Here is a 23,877-nt window from a genome sequence, read left to right as displayed (position 1 = left end):
GTGTCTTGTGTCCGTTGGTGTGCTTATATGCATGCATACAAGTCCTTTGGTTGATCTCTTTCCCACCCTCCCCAGCCTTCCTGCTGTAATTTGACAGTCTGTTCGATGCTTTACTGCATCTGTATCTATCTTTTTGTTCATCAGGTTATAATATTCTTTATTTTCCATAAATGAGATCATGTGGTATTTTTCTTTCATTGCCTGGCTTATTTCACTTAGCATAATGCTCTCCAGTTCCATCCATGCTGCTGCAAATGGTAGGAATTCCTTCTTTTTATAGCAGCGTAGTATTCCTTTGTGTAGATGTACCATAGTTTTCTAATCCACTCATCTGCAGATGGGCAAGGACCAGATTTTAAGGGGTTTTTAAAAAGTCTTTTGTCAAAGAAATTCCAAGAAAGGCCCTGGCAGCCAGCCACTCCTCTGTGCAAATCAACTCATTCCTGGTGGGAGTGCCTTTATTCCTGCGTGAGAATACCAGCAACAAGGACGTTAGCCAGCGCTGCTGTCGGGGGAGCCTTAGTCCTCCACTTCTGCAAGGTGAGAGGGAACGCTATTGGAGGACGTCCAGGGGCTCCGTGTCCTCTCATTGGCTCCTGCTTGTGGGCGGGTTACATTTGGGGATTGGGGAGGTTAAAGAGAGACGGGTGTTTATTGGGCCATGTTTCTCAGGGGGTTGGGCTAAGGTTCATTTTAGCCAAATATAAATTCCTCACTCCATCCCCCATTGTGCCCACCTTCCTGCCACCACTGTCCCTGGTTCACTGCTGTGGCTGGTCTTTCTGCGCTGTGAACACGCCTCCTTAAAGACCTGCCTTTAGCTCCCCGTGTCTCAGACCCTGTTTTCTGCAGAACACTGTCAACTGATGGTTGTTGGCACCCCTTCAACAGCATCAGGAATCCCCAGTTTCGGGTGTGGTGAAGAAGGAGACTTTATTCAGTGCAAACAGCTCAGTTATGGTGCAGCACGGCTGTGAAAACAGCGTAACTGTGAGGCAGCCCCGGAGCCAGGCCCCTCTCTGGCTGGACAGCTGTGCTCTGCTCCCTGCTGCTCTGCTCCCTGCTGTGCTGATCGGCTCCACTTTGTTCCAGTCTGCTCTGGCCTGTACTGGTCTGCTCCTCTCCAGTTGAGCAAGGCATCTTCAGTGTTTCAGCTCAGCCAGGGAGACTCAGTCCTCAGTGGAAAGGGAAAGTGCCTTCTCAGAGTTGGCTTATATGGACAGAAATCCCTGCCCCTAGTGCCTGATTGGTTTGTCCTCATGCAAATGAGGACTTCAAGTTTGATTGGCACTGTCCTGATTGGTCAGGATAGAGCTGTGTGGAGCTGCCCAGCTCCAATCGGGTGGGGAAAACCTCAGTCCTATTGGTTGAAATGGGATTCCAGGGCTCAGATGGCAGCAGCACAGTGCAGGCAGGCAGTCCAATGCAGGTTTTCCTTGAAGTTTACATGAGAGATCCCTGTGTAGAAATTGCTGCTAGGTTCTGTTATTTTTAAAATTTGAGTTCAGTTAGCCACCAGGAGCCCTTCTTAGTAGGTGTCTTTCTCAGTGTGCACAGCACCCATCAGTGTTTGCAATTTTTCCTTTTGTCTGTTTCATGTCTGTCTCCCAGACTGAACTATAAGGTCCAGGAGGGACGAAAGTTCATCTCACTGTTTCCTCAGCACCCAGCACAGTAGGTGCTCAGCAAATATGGGTGGGGTGTGGGCTTTCCTGCTACTTGCTTTTCTGCTCTGCTTCCTCCTCCCCCGTGTTAAGCTGGAGAAGGGGGTTGGGGAAGCAAGAACAGTGGCCTTTCTCCAGCTTCTGTGAGCCTGGGAGGGTGGGTTTAAATGCAGGGTAGAGATGGGAGGTTCTCTATCTAATTCCCCATCCCAGGGTGAAGCCCTCCCTCTGGTCTCTGTGGCTGCCAGCCACGGTGTCCGCGAGGCACAGACTGGTCCCAAGGTAACTGGGTGTGTTTATTCGGGGGATCCCATATTTACCAGGAGCCCCCAGCCTCCCCAAGCCCAGTTATTTCTGTCACATCAGCCTCAGCTGACAAGCTGGGTCTCCTTCTTATAAAATCCCGAGGAGAGAACATCCTGCCTCCAGTGTTGCACTTCAACCCAACTGCCCCTCCACCACTCACACAAATGAATTTTCTCTGTTTGCTGCTTAATTTTTAAATTGGGTTTTCTGAGACGATGCTCAGACAAAGTGGAGTAGAGCTGACATTTGAGTAGGTGCCGTGCTGTACATGAGATGGCATCCCATGGGGCTGGAGCTCTGCAGTCAGACCTGGCTCCAGGACTTCCTCGCTGTGTGACCCAAGGCCAAACCTCAGCCTCTCTGGGCCTGCTTCCTCAGCTGTAAAACTGGGATAACTGGACCTGCCTACTAGAGCTGACACAGTGGATATACAGCACTTAGCATATTGCTTGGCACTAAATAGCTATTTTTATTTTTAATTCTTACATTTAGTTATGAAGGCTCCTGAAGGCAAAGTCCAGAGGGCTAGTTCAGGCTCTGCCATTCACTGTTGACCTTAGCAAATCCCTTTTCCTCCCTGAAGCTGTGTCCCCACTTGTAAACTGGGTGTCTGGGGGTGGGAGGTAGGGTGACTCTGGCAGCTAAAGCGATAGTTTTGGGCTCAGTACAAAGGAGACACTTTAAAAACAATGAACAAAAAAATAAAGGAGACACTTGGACAAACATCAGGCTGCATGTAAGGCAGTGAGCGCCCCGCCACCTCTAGTGCACTGTGTAGAACGCCAGAGCAGGAAGGAACCTCAAACAGCCAAGCCTCTCATTTGAAAGTGTGACAGAGACAGAGTAACACAGACCTAGGAGCTTACGATCCCCTGCCTGCCCGTCAGAGGCCCAGTCCATCACGCCACCTACCTGGATGTGCAGAACCATCACCTACAGAGAGCCTGGGGTCAGCTACCAACGAGCTGTGTGCCTTGGCAAAGCGTGGAGCTGCTGCCAGTGCCCCTGCCAGTGGCCTCTACCAGTGACAGAGGGGAGTGGGTGGACAAACACCCCAGCCCTCCACCCCCACTTTGCAGGGACACCTCTAGGCATACACAGTGCATGGCTTTCCAAAGCTCCAGGCAGGATCAGGCAGCAGCTGCCCAGCTGACGCTGTCTGATAACACACCCTCCACTGCCTCCTGCCCTTCCCTGCCTCACTGCCCCACTCCCCAAGCAGGGCTTCCTGGGATCCCCTCCTAAATCAACTCATGGCACTTGAGTCCCTGTGTGGATTCAATGAGTTAATAAAGTACTCACAATGGCAGTATGCTTGTTTCATAAATAAAAAAAGAGATAAAGAACCTTTACTTATATAAAACTCCACCCTGTCCCGTTCCAGCCTCCTCAGCAAATACAAATATTAGGTTTAAACAATCTTTGAGATGCACACAAACACACATTACTCAGTGTGAGGTCCAGGCCGGCGTGCAGGCGAAATGTGCCTGGTGTTGGCGTCTGGAACGCCCAGCTCAGCCAGATCTCAGGGTGAAGCTCTCCCTCTGGTCTCTGTGGCTGCCAGCCACGGTGTCTGGAGGGCACAGACTGGCCCCAAGGTAGCTGGGTGTGTTTATTCCGGGGATCCCATGCTTACCAGGGGCCCCCAGCAAACTGTCACTGCGTGGTAATCACCGTTTTTCATGTGCCGTTACCCCCGCTTGACTAAGCCCCCTCCACAGCCCAGATCCTGCTCCGTGTCGGCCTAATGAAGCTGTTGAATGAATGGCACCTCTGGGCTAATCACCACGCTTCCAGGACCGGGATTTCCCATCAGTCCCCCAAAGCCTCCCAGTGCGTTCCCGTTGCTTGGTTAGTTTCTAGGCTCAGCATCCAGTCCAGTGACATGGCAGCAGCTAGGCCCAGGACCGGGCAAGACGTGGGCAACCAAGTGATCAGGTGGACGAACAGGCCTTGGGCGGCGTGACAAGGGCAGTGCGCTGGAGAAGCGTGGACCGATCAAGTGGCCAAGAGCTCGCCCACAAGCCAAGGTGCCCGGAGCCCCCGGGTCCCTGCAGGGGGCTCTGTGGGCCCCGCTCCCGCCGCCCCGCCCACGGCACGCGCTGAGCTCCGGCAGTGTTGAGAACAGGGTCCAGCCTCCGTAGCTCGGGGTCAGACATCCTCACTTCACACGGGCTTCTCCGAGTCTCTCGGCCACGCCAGCCGGGCTCCCTCGGGGTGTGGGGGTGGGGTGGCGTTTCGCAGGCAGGGCTGAGGTGCGCACAGCAATGAGGGCGCACACCTAGGACGCACGCATGCCTATGGGCCCTGTGGAGAGCATGGCCACCATTTGGGGGGTCTGGCTTGAGCTCTGAGCATTGCTGGGGCCAGGCTGGGAGAACAGGGGGGCCTTGCCCTCCTCCGAGACACCCAAGGGTGCCAGGGAGGCCTGAGGGAGGCTGGCCTCCAGCAGAATCCCGCCTGGCAGGGGGCTCCCCAGGGGCTCGGAGCTGTCTCCACAGTGGCAGCCACAGCAGCGGGGGGCCACGCCGTGGGCCTCGCCTTGCTCCTCCTGGCCATGACACTGCTTCAGGTGGCCGCACAGGTGGCAGGTGAGGGCTGAGTAGACGATGCCACTGCCCAGGTCGTCCCCAAGTGGGGCTGTGGCCTGCTCCAGGGCGAGCAGGCGCTTCTGGCTGTCCTTTCCCTGTGCCACTGGCTCCAGACCGGGGCACTCCGGGGAGCCGCTGGGGAGGAGCAAGTTTTGAGGGCTGGGAGGTGGCCCCATGTCCAGCCCAAAGGTGAACAGGGGGACAGGGGCAGGAACCCCAGGGCTGCCAGAAGTGAGGCCCTGGAAGGGCCTGTAGCACCCCTCCCCACTGCTGGCCTCAACCCCAGGTGGCCCTGGGCACACGGCACTGCTGGCCAGCAGGCTGGAGAAGGCCTTGTACCCGGCTTCTCCGGAAGGGCCGCCCGCCTCGCCGCCCTGGGCGCAGCCCTGCCTCACCGCGTGCGCGAACTGCCGGTAGCCCCCGGGGGCCGAGGTGCGGGTGGCTGCCCGGTGCTGGAGGACGCTCTGCCGGAGGCCCTGCTCCCAGGTTTCTGGCTCAGGCTGGAGCGCAGCGGGTGGCCCAGAGAGGACGTTGGGGTCCCTGTCTCCCTGGTATTCGGCCAGCTGCGGGTCTGAGTCGAGCTCTCCAGGACCCGAGGGCGGGCACAGCAAGCTGCTGAAGCTGCGGTACGAGGGATTGTCGGTGATGATGGTGGCAGGCAGCTCTGTGACAGCCAGGCCGGCTGGGCTCTGCGTCCGAGTGGCTGGGGGGCGCTCTGGGTCAGAAGGCTGCTCCCTGCCCAGAAGTGAGGCCTCCTGAGGCGCCTCACCTGGTAACTCAGCCCAAGGCATCTGAGCACTCACACCTGCTGAGGGAGGAAGAAGGCAGGACTCCCTCGAGCCTGGCGGGCAGAAGCCCCACTCCGCACCCCCGAGGAGGTCCAGGAGCAGGCTCTCTGTCAGCCGGGCCGCGATGCCCGCCCTGCTCTCCTGGAAGCCGCCCCCGCTGCTCTCAGGGGAGGGGCAGAAGCTCCCTCCATCTTCCTCCTCCTGCTCCTCCTCCTCACTCTCCACCGGGGCCTCTAGCAGCTCCACGCACGTCACCACGCTGATGCTCTCTGGCCAGAGGACCGCGCTGCTGACCTCCACGGGGCGCCATGCTGGTTGTCCAGGGTCCTGGGCAGGCTCGCTCCTGGCCGCCTTGGAGGAATTGTCACCCCTTTCCACACCAGGCTCCAGTAAACAGGGCAGGAGCTTAGTCAGACAAGTCTTCCAGTATCTGCAAAAGCAGTTTGGTCAGGGTTCAGTGTCTCCACTTGAAAAACTCCTATTCATCCCTCGAAACCCAGCTTGAAGCCACCCTGGACTGATGCCTACCTATCACAGACCTGCCTCCTGGCTTTACAATCACTGCCTCTCAGTCTACCCAAGGAGCTCTGGGAGCTCCTGGAAGGCAGGGCCCTGACTGCCTTTGGGATGTCTGGAGTTCAGCACATAACCTGGGACCCACTACAAGCTCAGACTAGTGAATAAATCAAAGTCTTTGTCAGGGATGATGGTATTTAAAACACATATCAACACGCAGCATAGGGAATGCCCACTTAGGACGGCTGACGGTCTAAACTTTAGCTACTGCACCGTGGGAGGCCCCGAGGCCCCGAGGGAGGCGCTAAGGAGGCTAATGTGCTGGTGGCATCCTCAGGGTTTAGGATAGTGGTGTTTGCCAACCAGTATGCAATTATGTCAGCACTTTATAACAGGCACTGCTGCCCGGGTACTTGACTCTACAGCCTTGCTCAGGCCAGAGTGCACCCCCAAGGGAGCTCAGCACCTGCCTGACCCACCCAGGGAAATTCAGGGGCCCAGCCGGCAGCCACCTTCCCAGACCACTCCTCCCCCTTCCACCCTTCAAAGGAACAGTGCTGAATGCCAAGGAAGAGAAGGCAGACATGGAGGGGTGAGGGACCTTGCTCTCAAGATGGGGCCCACTGTGCCAATTCCACCCCCTTCCAAATCCACACGGGCTATGACCGAAGTTCATATACATACGGGCACTTGGCTGGTTCCTGGCCCCCGAACCTATTCCCCCACAGTGGCACCTGAAACACAGAGACAGCCAATGAACAGAGCGGAGAGGCCTCCCGCCAGCCTGGCCACGGCGAGCTCCGTGTTCGCCGTGGGAGGACTGTCGGCCCTGACGTCACCTGGGTCGGAGGTCAGACCAGGCCACTGCAGCTCCCGGAGCCTCAGTCCCTGGGAATGAGTGAGGCCGCCCTAATATTAAGTTGCTGTGGCTGAAGGTAAAAATGGCCACTGTCATCTGCAGCTCCTCCACCCCTTGGATCTGGCCTGGCCCTGTGACTTGCTTTGGCAACAGAAAGTGGTATAAGCGACACTGCCAACGGGCCAGCCTGCGGGAGGATGACACAGCTTAGTCAGTGCATTGCCCAGGCGAGAGACAACTGCCGGACCTGTGTGTGAAGCCGCGGGGGATGAGCCAGCCCAGAGAGCTGCCCTGCCTGGCCCAGATCCCCCTCCCGACCCCACTGCTGAGCGACCTGCAGAAGCAAGAGCTACAGATATGGCTTGTTTCAACCAAGTTTCGGGATAATTTGCTGCACAGCAAAAGCTGATTGATACATGACGATGCTGACACTGTGCAGGGCCCGGTGATACACACTTTACATGTACTGTCTCGGTGAATTCCAACCGTTATATAAACGTTACACAACCCACACGAGAAAACCGAGGCTCAGAGAAGTTAAGCCACTTGCTCAAACCCAGTCCACTCTGCAGGTGAGTGGCAGAGCCAGGGTTCAAAGTCAGCACCACCGACTCCAGAGGCTGTCAGAGGGTCGCTGGAGACCTGAAGGACCTGCACCCGCTCCTCCTTCCTAGAGAACCCCGATGAGCTCAGGCAAACCACACGTGGCCACCGCTCAGGGCTGGCCACCTGGCTGGCCTCATGGTATTCCCGCTCCTTGCAGGTGAAGGTTTAGGAACCAGCATGTGATGCAACTCGGGCCAATGAGAAATGAGGGGATTTGCTGGCGCTTTGGCGGCGGTTTCCTGCTCGTAAGAGGAACACACAGGAACTGTGTTCCCCTCTCCCTGGCCTCTTGGCCTCCTGCCCGGGTGCAGGTACCTCCCCAGGAGACGACATGCCGATGACCTCAGGGGCCATCCCCTCCCAAGGGAGGGAACCCACCCAAGGCTGAAAAGTGGCTCTGAAAGCCGAGGCGGCAAGTTGCGGGGGTGGCGGGCAGCCTCTGGGCCCCCCATGACCACACTGGGCTGCAGAAGCAACCTGCGCTGGGACCTTCCTGACGGCTCAGGTGCTAATCCAAAAGCCAGTGAGTATCTTTAACATCCCAGACACCTGAATCCTAGTTCCTGCTAGGAGCAGTCCACAGCATCGGACCAGCCACTCTCCTACCTGAGCCTCCCGGAAGACAACAGCCACGAGGGGGCTGCGGGCCGGGTTGGGGATTTGGTCCCACCATTCTTTCTTAATCCTGAAAAAGAAAAGGGAAACGCGTTGGTCTCTCCTCCCATAAAAATGATCACATCGCCAGTTCTTCCTAGGGGTCAGGACCATGTTGATTGGTTTTGGATGTCTCACCCTAAGCCTATGGGACAGGTCCTACTGCCAACCCCATTCACAGATGAGCAGACCGAGGCTCACAGGGCTGAAGGGACAGCTGGCAGCAGAAGAGCCGGTTTGTGCCCTAGCATTCTGCTCCCGACTCGCCGCCTCTGTCCTCAGTGGGAACAAGCCCAGGGAAGCAGGAGGGACTCAAGCTGCAGAGAATTCAGGGTGTGCCCATCAGCAGTCCCCCACGGAGCAGCTGAGACCCAGGCCAGGGGAGGCCTGAGAAGCCGTGGAGGCCCTGGGAGAAATAGGTTCCTTCCCTCCCCTGGTCGGCCTGGAGCCATGGAGTGTCAGCTCTGAGGGAAGGTCCTCAGATTGCCCCTGGATCAGCCTCCGCTGACTCCACTCAGTCAGTCAACATGCCGTACTGAGCACCTACTATGTACCACTCACTGTGCCAGGCCTCGGGGACACAACCGTGAACAAGACAGACAAAAGCCCCGCCCTCACGTAGCTGAACTTCTAGAAGAGGAGACAGACAGAAATAACTATAGGACATTAATTACGGCATCAAGTGCCATGAATGAAAATGAAGAAGATAAAGGAATAGAGAGGAATGGAGGGTGTGATCCAGGAAGGCCTCCCTGAGGAGGTGGCCTCTGAGTGGCAACTGAAAGTGGAAGAGGAGTGAGTCATGGCGATGCCAGGGGAAAGGGCTTTCCAGGTAGGGGCACAGCGAGTGCAAAGGTTTGGAGGAAACTTGCTTGGTGCGTTCAAAGAACAGCAAGAAGGCTGGAGTGCTGGACAGTGAGTGGGGCTGGGAGGACAGGCGATGGGGAAACTGAGGCTCAGAGAAGAGGAAAAGACCAGCCCACAGTGACGAGGAAAGCTTGCAACCCCTGCACACTTGCTGTGTGCCCAGCAGAGTGCGGGACACTAGCTCAATCCTCGGCCATCACTAATCCTCACATGGTAGGGCAGGGCTCGCTAGTCCCATTTCAGAGATGGGAGGACTGAGGCTCTGAGACACCATGTTTCCTGAAAACCAGGCTCCTTCTACCTCCACCCCACTGTGATCCAAGACTCTCTTAGACTCTTAGGACTGACGAAATACGTTCTTGCTCTTTCTCAGCCTACAAAGGAGGAGCCAGTCACACAGCTACCAGCGCCAGGGCCAGAACCCGAGCCCAGGTCTCCCGCCTGTCAGGGCAATTGGCTAGAATTCCTCCGTCTATTGTCACCTGCCCCCAATTGTCTGGACCATACCCCGGGCATGATCTACCTCCCTTTCCCAAGGGAAGGCCCTTCCCAGCCCCACCCTGGCCAGCTCCTTCCCCCAGGGAGGCCTCAGCTCAAATATCCCCTCCTTCCCCCCTCTACATACACACACACAGCGCCCACCCGGGACATCTGTGCCCTGCCCGGTTTATTTCCTTCAGTGCTTGGGTTGCTGCGGAAAACCCCATGGCTAATCGTAGGCCTGACATCGCTCTCCCACAGGAGCACAGAGTCCTGTGGGTTTTGTTTCAGCTGTTGCCCCAGTGCCTCGCACACAGTAGCTGCTCAATAAACATTTATGGTTGAACGAGGACTGCAAGCTGACAGATGAGAGGAGGGACTCCTGCCCACTCCCCACCCCAGGGGGCTGGCCCAGGACTCACTTGAGGATGCTGAAGTAGCAGGACAGGCAGACGACCATGATGACGATGCAGGAGATGCCGACGGCAAGTGGGAGGTGCTGCTCCCAGGGCTGCTCATAGTCTGGAAGTGGGAGGGAAGCCGTGAGCCCGCATCGTGCTAAGTACAGCCTGGTCTCCATTTCCCAGGACTGGAGACCGGAGCCTCAGGACAGTGGCTCCCAGATCCCGCATGATCGGGCCACCCCCAAGCCCTCCCGCCTCAGCCCCTGCTGCCCTCCCCTTGCACCCTGAGCCCTTGCCACACCGGCCCCCTTGCTGCCCCCTGCTCCTCCACGCTCAGTGCCAGCTCAGGATCTTGAACTTGCTGCTCTTTCCTGAAGCACAGAAGTCAAGGGCAGTGAATCTGGCCCTGGACGACCTGATTTCAAAGCCTGGCTCTGTCGTATCCTCACTGGTGACCCCGCACACATCCCTCACACTCTCGGTGCCTCGGTTTCCTCACCGGTACAACGGGGTTAACAATAGTGCTCATCTCACGGGGAGTTGTGAGGGTCACGTGACTTACTACCCACCGCACTCAGAACAGTGCCTGCACGCCCATAGCTGCTATCACCTTCACACAGCGGGCTCCTCCTCCTCGTTCACTTCACCCTCGCCAGCTCCAAAAACTCCCCAGCCCTCTCTACCGTTGCCCCTCTCATCACTCCGTCCCCTTTCCCTGCTCTGCTGCCGTCTGGGTCTGGGTCGATCTGATTTCCTCTTTTCTGTATGTTTATTTTCTGTCTCCCCCTCCCCCGAGTGCCAGTTCCAGAAGGGCAGGATTTCTGTCTGTTTTGTTCACCACTGATTTCCCAGTGTCTAGCATGGGGCCAAGCATAGTAGGAGCTCAATAAATAGATGTGGAAATAATGAATGTGTCCAGCACACTGTACATGTTCCATGCAAGCTGTGCCCCTTCCCTTCCCTTCCCTTCCCTTCCCTTCCCTTCCCTTCCCCAGGCCAATGGTAGAATCAAATCAATTCAACAAAACTTTCCCAAGGACTTACTGTGTGCCTGGCCCCTTTCTGGGCACTGGGGACACAGGCACAGGATAGATACTACCCATAGAGCTCACAGCCCAGGTGGAGACAGGTGGGGAAGAGACACTCACAGAACAGGTGAGCGATGTGAGAGGGATGTGTGGTGGGTGGGGTTGGAGTACCTGCCAAGCCCCACTGTACCCAGCACTTTGAAGAATCCTTCTTTAAGTGAATGTTAACCGGCCCCCTCCTCTCCACACTGCAGACAATGCCTAAGGCAGCCTCCCTCCCCTATGTTCCCCTCTTCTTTGCCTAGTGGCAATGTGCCCACCCTGAGGTTCAGACCAATCATGATGATCCTAGTCCCCTTTCCAGACATTTGAGTTCCCAGCATTCACTGCAGTTGAGCGAGGCCATGTGATAGTCCTGGCCAATGAGATGCAAGGGGAAGTCTGCTAGGGAAGCTCTGGGAAGATTTTTTGCTTCCTGTTAATGACAGAACCTTTCATTCCCTTTGGTCCTTGGGGTCTGAGGCTGTGTACAGCAGCCAACTTGGGGCCATGAGGTGGCAAATCTAAAGATAAAATACTGCCATGCTGAGGATGTCAGAGGAAAAGAAGGCAAGACTCTGGGGTGACATCACTGAGCTGCTGCATGAACCTGGGAATATGAGATAATTCAACATTTCTATTGTAAAAGCCATGTGATAAAGTTGCAAAGAGTTGTTTTGGGGATGCAGCTACAAGTGAAGGACTACATTTCCCAGAATCCCTTGCAGCTATGTGTGGCCAAGTGGCCAGTTTCACCAATAAACTTGAGAGGGAGTGATGTGTCACTTCCAGGCTAAGGCTTTTAAGAAGCAGGTGTGGTCTCCCTGTTCTCCTTCCCCTTCTGCTAGCTGGATGCAGACAATGGCAGGGCCCTTAGAGATCCTTAACTTGGGGTCCACAGACCTCCAACAGGTTGCAGACAGAATTCAGAGGTCTGGGACTTGGGTGGGAAAGAAATGACATCTTTATTTTCACTCACTTCTGACACCTCGCATTTCCTCCCATTAGGAATGGAGGGAGCAAACCACAGCGAGAGCATCAGCAGTCACTCAGCTGCCAACAGACATCACAGCTGTTCTCCTACCACATTGCAGCTGCCAGACCACAAAACGTCACTTATCTCATCTGCTTTCCAATGACAGTATTTATGAGAACTGCCCTCGCTCCTGTTTCTAATGTGTTAATAGAGAAGCATATATTCCTAGATCACAAACATATTTAAGATATTTTTTATAATTGTATAAAATTGTATAAAATTAATCCTAGTACTTTATTTATACATTTAAAAACATTATTCTGAATGCGTCCTCAGGCCTCCCTGACTGCCAAAGGGTCCATGACACACAAGGTTAATCATCTCTGTCCTAGAGAGAGATGGAGCCACGGGAGGAAGACCACCCACAGACCAGCACAGTTCACGTTGGACTGTTACACAAGCAAGAAGCACATTTCCACATGTGAAAGCTCGGACCTCGTGGGCACCTGTTACTGCAGCCTCGCCTGCCCGCCTGGGCCAGTGCGCCATGTCAGTCGTTCCTCTGTTACCTGCCTGTGGAGGTGTCCTAGGACGGAAACCCGGATGCTCGGCCAGGGCCAGTGTCTGGGCACAGCGTGAAGTGGGGGGAGGATTCTAACTGCTCAGCACTCACCACGGATACTCACCGTGAAGCCACTTGACACGGGGGCTCCACTCGCTCCACATGCTGTTGTAGCTCGGAGCCCAGGCCCGCACCCGCGCGCTGTAGCGGGCTCCAGGCTTCAGGGTGCTGGCTGGGAAGCGGAGGGTGGGCTCCATGTAGGTCACATTACGGACTAGGAACTGGGGGAGGAAAGGAAGACATTACTGCACAGCTGGGGGCGGGGGGTACCACTCCCACTCGGGCTGCTGTCCTTGGCTGACCCCACAGTGTGTAAGAGCCACCAGTCTGGTATTTGGTCATTCCTCCAACTCAGGCATTGTTTGGCACCTCCATAGCTGTGACCGGACTCGAGTGAGATGGGTCAGGAAACCCGCCCCACCCTACCCCCACTGACCAGCCCTATGACATGACTGGGGCGAGTCGGAACCTTTCTGAGCTTTAGTTTCCTCATCTGAAGTTGAGGGGAAGGGTCCCTACTGTCACGTTCAGGCTGTGCGACCTTAGGTTAGTGACAGAACCTCTCTGGACCTCAATGTCCTCTTCTGCAATGAGGGTAAAAGTGTCTGCCTCCCAGGGTGGCTATGAGGATTAAATGGGCTGATGCAGGGAAGTGCTCAGGACAGGGCCTGGCACGCAGGGAGCGTGATGATCTTTCCGAAGCACAGAGGCACCATGCCCCTTGCTCCCTCATGGGCTCTCTAGAGCAGTGGTTCTCAACCTTTCTAATGCCTTGACCCTTTAATACAGTTCCTCATGTTGTGGTGACCCCCAACCATAAAATTATTTTCGTTGCTATTTCATAACTGTGATTTTGCTACTGTTATGAATCGTAATGTAAATATCTGTGTTTTCTGATGGTCTTAGGCGACTCTGCTAGCAGTTATCAACCGCTGCTGTAGAGCCTAAGACCATCGGAAAACACAGATATTTACATTACGATTCATGACAGTAGCAAAATCACAGTTATGAAATAGCAACGAAAATAATCTTATGGTTGGGGGTCACCACAACATGAGGAACTGTGTTAAAGGGTCAAGGCATTAGAAAGGTTGAGAACCACTGCTCTAGAGCCTCACATCCAGCCCAGTCACATGGCCCCAATCTCAGCCCCACCCACCCAGCTCAGGCACATGGCCCCAATCTCAGCCCCGCCCACCCAGCCCAGTCACATGGCACCGAATCTCAGCCCCGCCCACCCAGCCCCCACTGGGAAGACTTCCAGGACTGTAGCTGAGTGGACAAGGTAAGATGATGATGAGTAGGTGTTGTCTGCTGCCTATAGTGTTAAAAAAATGGTGTCAGACAGACTGAGGGCCCAGGATCCCCCCTGTATCTTGCCCTTGTGCGGTCCCTCCTCGAGTGTGGGTAGGACTGTGACTTGTTTCTCACCAACAGGATGTACAAAGGTGATGGGTGTGTGGGACCACATGCGTGTGATTACATCATGTGAGACCGTCATTCCGACTCCCCGGGACGCCCTCTCTTCCCCTGGCTGGCTGGGAGAAGGCCACGAGGGAAGAATGGAGGGTGGCCTCCTGCCAAGGGCCCGCAAGGACCTGAAGCTCTCGGCCCAACAGCCACGGCACATGGCACACGGATGCTGCCAACCTCACAGGAGCCCGGGAGCCATCCTTCCCTGTGAGCCTCAGGCCAGACTGCAGTCCTGGCAACGCCTGCCTTGACCAGTCAGCATCAGGAGGGAGATGATGCTGAGTGAGGGTCTCGCGGTGGGACTCGGTCATTTGAGAGTGTTCCCGAAATCTCAGTGTCCCTCCCGGCCCCTGGGACACACAGCTGTGCCCAGAGCCTCCTTTACAGGGAGGAGCAGGGCCCACAAATCACGTCCCTTCTCTGCACACCTGGCGCCAGGCGAGGGGTGGACGGACAGAAGCCGGGACTCTAGGTCCCAGGGCTGCTGAGCGACCAGGCTCCTCTCTGTCTCCCACCCTGGGGTGGGGTCTCCGCTCCCTGAGTCCCAGGAGGTGGTGCAGAACCCCCACATGCCCACTCACCTCCGTGGGGTCGTCTTCATTTGAAATGTTGACCAGGTAGTAGAGTTCAGAGTCCAGGAGACTCTCAGGTGGGTACGGGTTGCTCCAGGTCAGCTGCCACATGTGGGAGTCCATGGCGTTAACCGTGAGGTTTCCGGGGGCCCTGGGTTTCACTGGGGAGAAGGGAGGCCTGGTGAGGGCTTGTGGGCCCTCGGAACCCGGGCCATTGAGGTTTTCAGTCAACACCACCTCCACACACATTTGTAGGCACCACGTAGATTCACAGTCATAACAGTTACAATCCTAGCACTCACTCTAGCGTTGCTCCACTTCTACCTGGAGCCACAGGGAACCCAACACGTGTACGCCAAATAACCCAAACTTGGGCGTTTGCACTTTCGTCCTTCACACTTTAGACATCTGTGAGCTATATTATGTACTGTGTATTTTTCTTTATTTTGATTCACGTGTTTAAACTTAGGCTCTTTTTAAGCAATCGTATCAGTGAGATCGTAAGTATATAATATGCATTGAAGTCACCATACCTGTGTGAGAATTATGTTAACTCACAGGTTTGTTCATGGGTCAATTTACCACCAGCGGGTGAGCAGGCCCTTCAGGAAGTGCTGATGGAGTGGTGGAGGCTGCGAGAGACTGCCTCTCCTGCTCAGTACTGTGTGACCTTAGGCAGGTAACTTGCCTTCTCTGTACTGTGTGACCTTAGGCAGGTAACTTGCCTTTTCTGTACTGTGTGACCTTAGGCAGGTAACTTGCCTTCTCTGTACTGTGTGACCTTAGGCAGGTTACTTGCCTTCTCAGTACTACAGTTTATTCAATTGCAAAATGGGGATAGGAACTCTCTTTTGGAAACTGAGGCTCAGAGAGGTAATGTGACTTGCCTAAGGTCACACAGCAATAGATGGTGTTTGAAACTCCTGTCACTACCCCTCAGCCAGCTCCTGGGGAATGCCTGCAGGGACTCCGGGCAGCAGGATAAGGTCAGCCTTCCATGGTCTAGACCAGTGGTCGGCAAACGGCGGCTCACGAGCCACATGCGGCTCTTTGGCCCCTTGAGTGTGGCTCTTCCACAAAATACCACATGCGGGTGCGCACGTACAGTGCGATTGAAACTTCGTGGCCCATGCGCAGAAGCCGGTTTTTGGCCTGGGCGAGTCTATTTTGAAGAAGTGGCGTTAGAACACTCAAGGGGCCAAAGAACCGCATGTGGCTCGTGAGCTGCGGTTTGCCGACCACTGGTCTAGACTAAGCATGTCAAACTCAAAGGCTAACACGGGTCAAATAAACGAGGCATGCAGCCCCCGGGCTGTGAGTTTGACATGCTTGATCCGGACTGTCTGAAGCAGCAGCAGCTGAGCAGTTGAGGGAGGTGGAGGATGGTTCCCAGCTCAGTTTCTTCAGCAAGAACGCCTTCCACCACGCAGCCTGCTCAACACCCAGTCAGGGCGCTCACATTCAGGGGGTTGAGATGTCTGAGCTGAAGGGGCCTGGTGCTGCTGAGCCCAACCCCATTTCAAAGATGGGAGGTCTAAGGCCCAGGCAGGGCAAGAACCCCATCGAGTTTAAGGAAAGGCTGCTTGGGCCTCTCCCCCAGATAGAGCCTGTCTGGCCCACCCCAGGGCCAAGGCTTAGAGTACCCACCCTGCTCACCATGCTCGCTGGGCCTGAAGAAGTCACTCCACAGCCGCTGCTTCCCAGCCCACAGGTCCAGCTGGAAGGTGTCCGCACTGACCACGTCCATCAGCATGTCACACAGGCACACGGCGCTTTCTCTGTTCGCAGGGACACACGTGCGGTTTCTGTGGACATGGGCTGCTTTAGGCTGTCATGCACATATGGGTGTCCCCCGTACATGCCTTAAGGAACCACATGCTCTTCTAGTTCCTGGTCACCTGCCTCAAGGACCAGGTCAGGGGACTGGGAAGCAGAGCAGCCAGCCTGTGTGGTGGGACAGTGGGCTAGGACCGCCTTCCCTGCTGCCACAGCCCCTCACCACACCACACCCCTGGCTTCGGTCTTGGTCTCAGGGCTCAGCTCATCCCTGAAGGCCAGAGAAAGGGAAGAACCATGGCACTGAAGAATCTGTAACAGCACGTGTGTGTGCTAGCATACCTCAGGGCGCAGCCTCTCCTGTGCGGGGCACTGCGGCACACGCACTGCCACCACACGTCATCCTAATGTGCCGCCCCAAACAGCCAACCCGCGTCTCATCCAGAGGGTGGCAAACGTTTTCCGTCAAGGGCCAGACTCTGAGAGCCAGACCATTTCTGTCCCCACTACACACCCTGCTGATCAAGCACAGAAGTAGCCATAGACAACACATGAACGAATGGGCATGGCCATGTGCCAACACAGGTGGTGGCCCAATGTGGCTCAGGGGCCAGTGTTCTATCTCCGGTCTAGGCCCGTGTACCGCACACGGGAGCATAGTGCGCCCACCTTAGCGCATTGTGGAACACCACCTCTGTCGTGCACCCACATTCTGCTACGCCATGGGGCCTGACTGCGTGCCTGTGTACCTGATCGTGTCCTGGGCACCCGTGACAGCACCCCGTGTACACGGACTGTCATGTACATGGACTGTCCCAGTAAATCACAGGAACATGCACCCCACGTTCCATGCTGAACTTCACACTGACACTGCGCCCTAACAATGGTCATGCCTGCAGTCAAACTATCTGCCACTTAACTCTTTCTCTCTCATGAGTACCAGGGAGTTTTCTAGAGATCATGTGGTGTGTTATGGTATCATTGCTCTGATGGCTTGTGTGCTGTTGTGATTTAAATGTCCTGGTTTAATTCCTAACAGGGTCCAGAGCGATCGCTACAGGCTACCTGCACAAACGCTTTTGGGGTCCTCGCTAATTTTAAGCATGCTTAGAGTCTTAAGACTAAGTGCTTGAGAACTGCCTGGTCCAATATTCTGCCCACATCCACATGCCACAGGCCTGGGTGAGTGCGCTCGGAGCATCATGACACCCCGGGCCCAGTAAGAACCGCAACCGCAGGGAATCGCATTCAGCACCTGGCACTCCAGGCACCACCGGGCCCAGGCGAACTCAGGTCAAGCTCCCGGCCTCCCCTTGCCCCTCCCCCCATACCTCCCCCGGCACAGGCTTACTCCTCGTTCAGAAAAACTAGCTGGTAGGTCAGGCGGAGCTCCGAGCTGCAGTTGATGGGGCCACCCATCCTCCACTCACAGGTGGAGGTGCTGAGGTAGTCGGAGAAGCAGGTGGGCCGATGCTGGACCTGAACACTCCCTGGGGAGATACAGGAGCACCCTGAGCAGCCGCAGCTCAATAAGCAAGAGGGCCATGGGCCACCGGGACAGGTCGGAAACCAGCCCGAACAGGACCAAGGGGCCCATCACGAAGCAAGGGAACCACCGCCCCGGACCGCCATGTGCCAGTCTTCACAGAGCCTCCAGCTGCACTGAGGTGGCTCCTGAAGCTGAAGAAGTTCCCTGGGGTGCAGGGCCCGTTGAGGGGACACCCCAATGACCTTTGTGTGCTGCAGCTCACCTACTTGCCTTTGGCCAAATTAAAGGGAAAATATGTGGCAGTGTGAGGAGGGCGACCCGCCAACAGGCACCTGCCCCACAGTGGCGTGCGGGAGGCGGTTATCCCCTTGCCAATCCTGCCCCTCCCCCTCCCCACTCTGAGCTCAGGAGGCTGATCCCCACCATCTTGTCACCCAGGTGCCCGTGGCCTCTGGCTCCATGTTGGGTTTGGTCAATATCAAAGGGCGGGATGAGAGGTTGGGGTGCTTCGTCCAGCCACTCAGTGGCAGAGCTGGCTTTGAACTGGCAGGATGTCCTGGCTTACTGCAGCGCCTCCTCCCTGGCCTCCCCGCTTCCACCCTTGTGCTTACAGACAAAGGGATCCCTTTTAGTGTAACAGGTCATGTCGATCCTCTGCTCAAACCCTCAAGGTCCTTCCTGACTTGGTCACCTGCCTCCCGGCCCCACCCCAGCCTCCTCTGGTTCCTCCAACTTTCTAGGCAGGCTCTCGGCTCCGGCCTCCACTGAGGTCCTCCCCCAGATATCTGTATGCTCCCCCTCCTTCAAGTCTTTGCTTGAGTGCCTGTCACTCATGAGGACTTCCCTGAGCACGTGTTTTAAATTGCACTCCTCCCCTTGACCCCGCTTTCCCAGTCCTCCCTGCTCTGCTCTGTATCGTCTTTTTCCATCACCTTCTAACAACCCTAGAATTAACTTATAATTAGGGCCATCTGTCACTGGCTGTCTCCTCCCACTACAGTGTAATCTCTAAGGCCAGGGATCTTTGTTTTGTTCACTGATTGAGCCTGGCAGGTAGACAGTCAATACATGTTTACTGAATGAATGAATGAATGAATGAATGAATGAGAGGTGGTGACTTACCAGAGCCTGCCACCCACACCAGGATCAGGCAGCTCACAGGGAACGTGAGCCCAGAGCCAAGCTGCCCCATCGGGAGGTCCTAAGGCACCTGCGGAGAGAAAGTGAGCCCGGTTAGTGCTGACTCGTGGTCCCTGCCACCCCAGTCATCCCGAGTGCAGCCTTCAGAACTCACCTTACTCCAGACACAACCGTCCCCCACCCTGGCCATTTGTGTCTCTGGCAACAGTGAGCCCTCCATGTTCATCAGAGATCTGTTCATATCATAAAACCCAACCCAGATGCACAAAGCCCTGAGTGAGAGCCAGGAACACCCAAGAGATGCTTCTTGGAAAAAATCCCTAAGTTTGAGCATCCTCAGGTTTTTGGAAGTCCATAATGCACATCTGCATGTAAAGGTTCTCATAAGTCCTGCAATAAGGAAACTTATTTTTTTTTCACTTAACACCAAATTTATTTACCCAACCTTCATTTTTGTGTGTGTGTCAAACCCCCAATTAATACTCTGAAGGACTTACAATTCTTTTAAATAGTTTGGAAATTCTAACCTGACTGTCCAACCTTACAGAGCTGGTTAAATAAATGATGGTATACCCATGCAATGAAGTATTAGGCAGCCACTAAAAATGATGCTGTCGAATGTGTTAGTCTGACTACATTAATGGCCTCAATTCTTCACTCCTGTGTCCATGTAATCTTGCCTTGAATCCCCCCACCCACCGCTCTGGGCAGGGCGATCCCCTGCATTTGGACTCTGGGCTCGCCATGTGACTAGCTTTGGCCAGCAGAATATTAGCCAGAGTGAGGCATGCGCAGGCCTGCTCTGGCACAGCCACTGCCTGGAGGACGTGCCTGGCCTCGCCTGTTGGAGGATGGTGACAGGCAAGTCCCAGAAGTCTCCTTCCGCATTGGCAAGGGGCGGCTTTCCAGTCCTGTGGTGAGCGCACACCTCCGCAGGGCTGGCAGCTGACCTTGCTGACCTCAGTGCATGGGCGAACCCACGAGGTCAGGCAAGCCCAGATGGCTGCGCCCACACGCTCGAGCTAAGAGTCCCTGCGCCTTTGTGCTTGTTCCTGACAGAGCACATTACCCCCTCCCCGACTTCTGACCCCACAGAGGGCCTTCTGTTCTGTGGTTTATATCAGTGAAATCATGTACCAGCCTCGTTGTGTTAACGACATCCCACAAGACGTAACTGGGAATAAAGATTGGAAGGTACAGACACCCAGAGAGAAAACACAATTCAAATCCCCCAAATCACAAGGCCAGCAATACCCCTCACATGTTAGTCTCTATTCCTTCTCTGCTGCTATGATTATAGGGAGGTAAATATGAAATCTATTTACCAAAATAGCAGCACCTTCTACATATGAAAACTTAGGTTTTAAACTCACTGCATCATTAACATCACTCCACACAACAAAACTGAGACCCACAGCCTCGGGCCAGTGGTGCCCACTGTGTGGTGGGTCTGGCACTGGTTGAGCCTTGTTTACTCTGTTTCTTTGTTCTGCACAGGGTGGTGTCTGCCCGTCCCTGGGGGACCCCACCACACATTTCTCCTGTTATCTCCTTAAGTCCACACCTGCTCTGCCACGCACTCCTGTGACCCCTGAGCAAGCAGCTCGCCCTCCAACCTCAGTCTCCATCGCACCGGGCGCTGTGAGGATCACATGAGCTGACACACGGGAGGCCTCAAGCCACCTGGCACAGGAAGGGATGGGGGAAGGTCGCCAGTGGTTCTCATTAGGAAGATGCTCAGAAGCAGATCCCATTGTGCCACGGAGTGTCACTCCCCACACTCCTGGCACCTCATGCCAAATGCCCCCTACAAAGCACTGTCCTGGGGTGTGTTCCGGGCAATGCTGACAGCGCCCACCCACGTTCCCACTTGGGTCTCTATCTTGGGGTCATATTCAGAAAGGCAGCTGCCAGGCCTCCTCCTGCTGCTTAGTAGCCATGTGCTGTTCAGACAGTCACTGTCTCTGGGCTCTGCCTGCACAGAGAGTGACAGGCATGAAGCTCACAGGTGCCCTGCACAGAGGAGGCGCCGGCCCTAACGCACAGCACGGTGGGGGCTGAAGCCACAGCAGAAGCCCCAGCCCCTGCAGGAAGCTCTCCAGGGGCTTCATCCCACGTGAAGGCTCTGCCAGCGGCCGCCTCCCTCCCCAGCCCAGAAGCTGTGCACCTGGCTCCTGCCACCTGCTCGCCTCCACTCCTGCTGCTCCTCCCCACTCATGCCCACCCCACCCTTTCCTCTCCCATCCTTTCCATTCATTTTCCTCCCTCAGCCTCTCTCTCTTACTTATTTATTCACAGGAATAAATTACCCCTCAATACTCCAGTGTAGATTTCAGGGAAACAAGGACATTCTCTGCATAGCCCCAGTGCAACCAGCAAAATCAGGAAATTACACGGATGCATGACGCAATCTAAACCATTGACACTACTTCCATTTTGCTAACGGCCTCCACAGCGCCCTTTGTCCGCCCAGGACCCAGCCAGGCATCGGGTCACCATGCGTCCTGGCGCCCAGGCCATGGCTTCTAAATCCTTTTCTGCTTTGACAGGAACCAGCGCCCCTTGGGGAAATTCTGGCTCCAGGAGCAGGGAGGTGCCAGCCTGGATTGTCGCTGTGCCAGAAAGGAAGGAAGTGCTCAGGAATGCTGGGGACATGGTAAAGGACAGGAGTCAGCTCAAACGATGCCCACTGGCCCACATGGGCACAACTGAAGCATCACAACAGACGTTATAGAAACCACTGTAACCCTGGGAGTTAGAGCAGGGATGCAGGAGTCTGCAGGGACAGGTCACAAGGGGGGAGCAGGGACAGCTCTCGTCGCCACGCAGCCTCGTGTTAGTTATTTACTAATTAATGAGTCAGAATAACTAACATTATAATTTTATATAATTTATATCTATAATTGTGCATAACTTTACATACAGAAGCCTGGAAGACACCACCTTCACCACGTGGTCAGAGTTAGCATCGCTAGGAACAGACCGAGCAAGGCCATGAGCTTTCTGAAGCTCCGCCCAGAGGAAAGGACAGTGCTCTCAGTGTTCCTGCCCGAATGCACAATCCTGCAGAGGGTCAGACAGACCGTGCTGAGGGCGGCCTGGGAAGGAACTGGCCTGCACCCCTGGGGGCAAAGGGCAAGGAGCGTGTGGGGGAGAGACTGTCTCTCCAGTGTCTGCCGTCCACCCTGAGGGCCGCGGTTGCCTCGTTCACTGCCGAGTCCCAGGGCCAGCATCGGTGTCAGGCATGTAGCATGTGTTCAGTAAAGGTCGGTCGAATCAAGTCACTTTGGAGAGACAGGTGCCCCTAACGGGCTCCGCATGGGGCTGGAAAGCTCTCCCTCGGGGGAGACTGGATACCCCTTCCTTGCAGAGTCACAGCGAAGATCAGGAAGCAGGGGAGGGCGTGCGGTGGTGGGTCTGTGACGCAGCTTCCTCTGCAAAGTCCCGTAACTTCCCTCTCGCAAGTTCACAGATGCCCACAGCATCCTGTGGCAGAGATGGCAAGGGTGTCACTCTAGCCAGCCCCGCCTTTGAATAAAGAGAAACAGGGAGGCTAAGATGCCTGGCCAAGGTCACACAGCAGAAGGGCTATCGTGGGAAAGTCCTCCAAAAGGGTGGACTAAAACAGCACACTGACGGCTGTCAGGGTGTCATCTTCGATCCAACTCGGAGGGCACTTCTAGACTTGTGTGCGCGCGCGCACACACACACACACACACACACACACACACATGCACACATGCATGCGGCACTCACCAGCGGGCTTCACTGGATGCGGGAGTTGCATTTCAGGGAAACCATGGCACAGGTGCAGATAAATAAGGAATTAAAACAATAATCACCAAGTGATCCCAGTCAAGCATGTGGCAAGAGGAAACGATTTCCAGTTCGCACCCTCCGTCAGGGATCCCTGACCTGTGGGAGTTGGGTGGAGTCTCAGGGGTGGCCTGCCTAGCTCAACTGCCAATTGGACAGGGGAGCCCTGCAGACATCCCATCTTCGACATGCTGCAGTCCAGTGTCTGCTTGCACTCCTCAATGGATGGGGCACTCACCCACAGGCCATGGTTGAGCAGAGCCTGACCATTGGAAACAGCTGCCTTACGTGGGGCCAAGAACCTGTGCAAATAAAATCCTCGCACTGTGCTTGACACTTTGCTAAGTGCAGTAGAAGCATTACCCTATGGAATCTGCCAAAGACCCTGCAAGATGGGTTGTTATCCCCACTTTCCACCCAAGGGAACCGAGGCCAGAGGTCAAATAACTTGCCCATCAGGTCCCACAGCTAATGAGAGGGCAGAGCTAGAGCCAGGACCCAGGTCTGTTGGCTTCTGGGCCCAAAGCACCTTCCAATGTATCAACGCCTTCAACTTCTCCTCCCAGAAACACAGACGAATGAACCCAACAAGACGAATGAAACGAGCCAGAAAGAGCTGGCCATCCTGCTTGTCAATTTCAAACATCGGTTGCCTGCGCATAGGACCAGAAAGGCTGACTGAGCAGCAGAAAAAGCCGCAGATTTGTGTTGTCTACAAACCCCCATGAGCCAGAGGTGAAGCAGCAACTTAAACAAACACACACACTAACTAACGCCATATTAACAGAGATATGAGATCCAGGACAAGGGAGGTGACGGTGCCCACACGCACCCGTGCTTCCCTCGGGAAGAACTGCTGACTTGCAGCTTGTTGAGAGGATGACAACGGGCACAGAGAGGCCCCAAGTCCAGAGGGCAGGTCTGTGCCTAAAGGCTCTGCCCTCCTAAATCCTGCACCCTCATCATTCACTTAACATACGATATTTACCACATCCCTCTATAATTTTATCATATTAATTCACTGAATACTCAAAACAGCCCCATGAAGTAGGTGCTATTATTCCCCCATTTTCAGATGAGGAAACCCAGGCACAGAGCGGTGTTAGCGATGGCCCTGGCTGCAGTGTGGCAGGCTCGGCTGTGAGCAGGGAGCTCAGGCCCCAGAGCCTCAGTGCTCAGCCTCTCCCTCCGTCTGCCAGCAGAGTCCTTAA

The 23,877-nt window shown here is 55.3% G+C and overlaps 1 protein-coding gene across 3 annotated transcripts in view; it reads right to left on the bottom strand.

The window, feature by feature from the left end:
* Positions 1-3,285: 3,285 nt before the first annotated feature.
* LOC308253247 (interleukin-4 receptor subunit alpha-like) overlaps positions 3,286-23,877 on the bottom strand; it is a 36,503-nt gene continuing 15,911 nt past the window's right edge. Inside the window, exons 2-11 of one of the 3 annotated variants that reach the window (XM_080678585.1) lie at positions 18,833-18,920; positions 17,573-17,711; positions 16,102-16,250; positions 14,455-14,606; positions 12,465-12,621; positions 9,754-9,853; positions 7,937-8,015; positions 6,550-6,599; positions 4,957-5,779; positions 3,286-4,696 (exon numbers count right to left, since the gene is read on the bottom strand). In XM_080678585.1, the coding sequence (XP_080534711.1) occupies positions 3,905-4,696; positions 4,957-5,779; positions 6,550-6,599; positions 7,937-8,015; positions 9,754-9,853; positions 12,465-12,621; positions 14,455-14,606; positions 16,102-16,250; positions 17,573-17,711; positions 18,833-18,902 (2,511 nt within the window). In that variant the 5' untranslated portion in view covers positions 18,903-18,920 and the 3' untranslated portion in view covers positions 3,286-3,904. Of the gene's footprint in view, positions 5,780-6,549; positions 6,600-7,936; positions 8,016-9,753; positions 9,854-12,464; positions 12,622-14,454; positions 14,607-16,092; positions 16,251-17,572; positions 17,712-18,832; positions 18,921-23,877 lie in introns of all 3 variants that reach the window. The other 2 variants (XM_080678586.1, XM_080678587.1) reach the window with 2 other exon arrangements.

This window comes from Plecotus auritus, assembly GCF_963455305.1.
Source record: "Plecotus auritus genome assembly, chromosome: 7".
In the NCBI taxonomy this organism is placed as follows: Eukaryota; Metazoa; Chordata; class Mammalia; order Chiroptera; family Vespertilionidae; genus Plecotus; species Plecotus auritus.
Note: the sequence above shows the minus strand (reverse complement) of the source record. Positions and strands in the feature narration are given on the sequence as shown.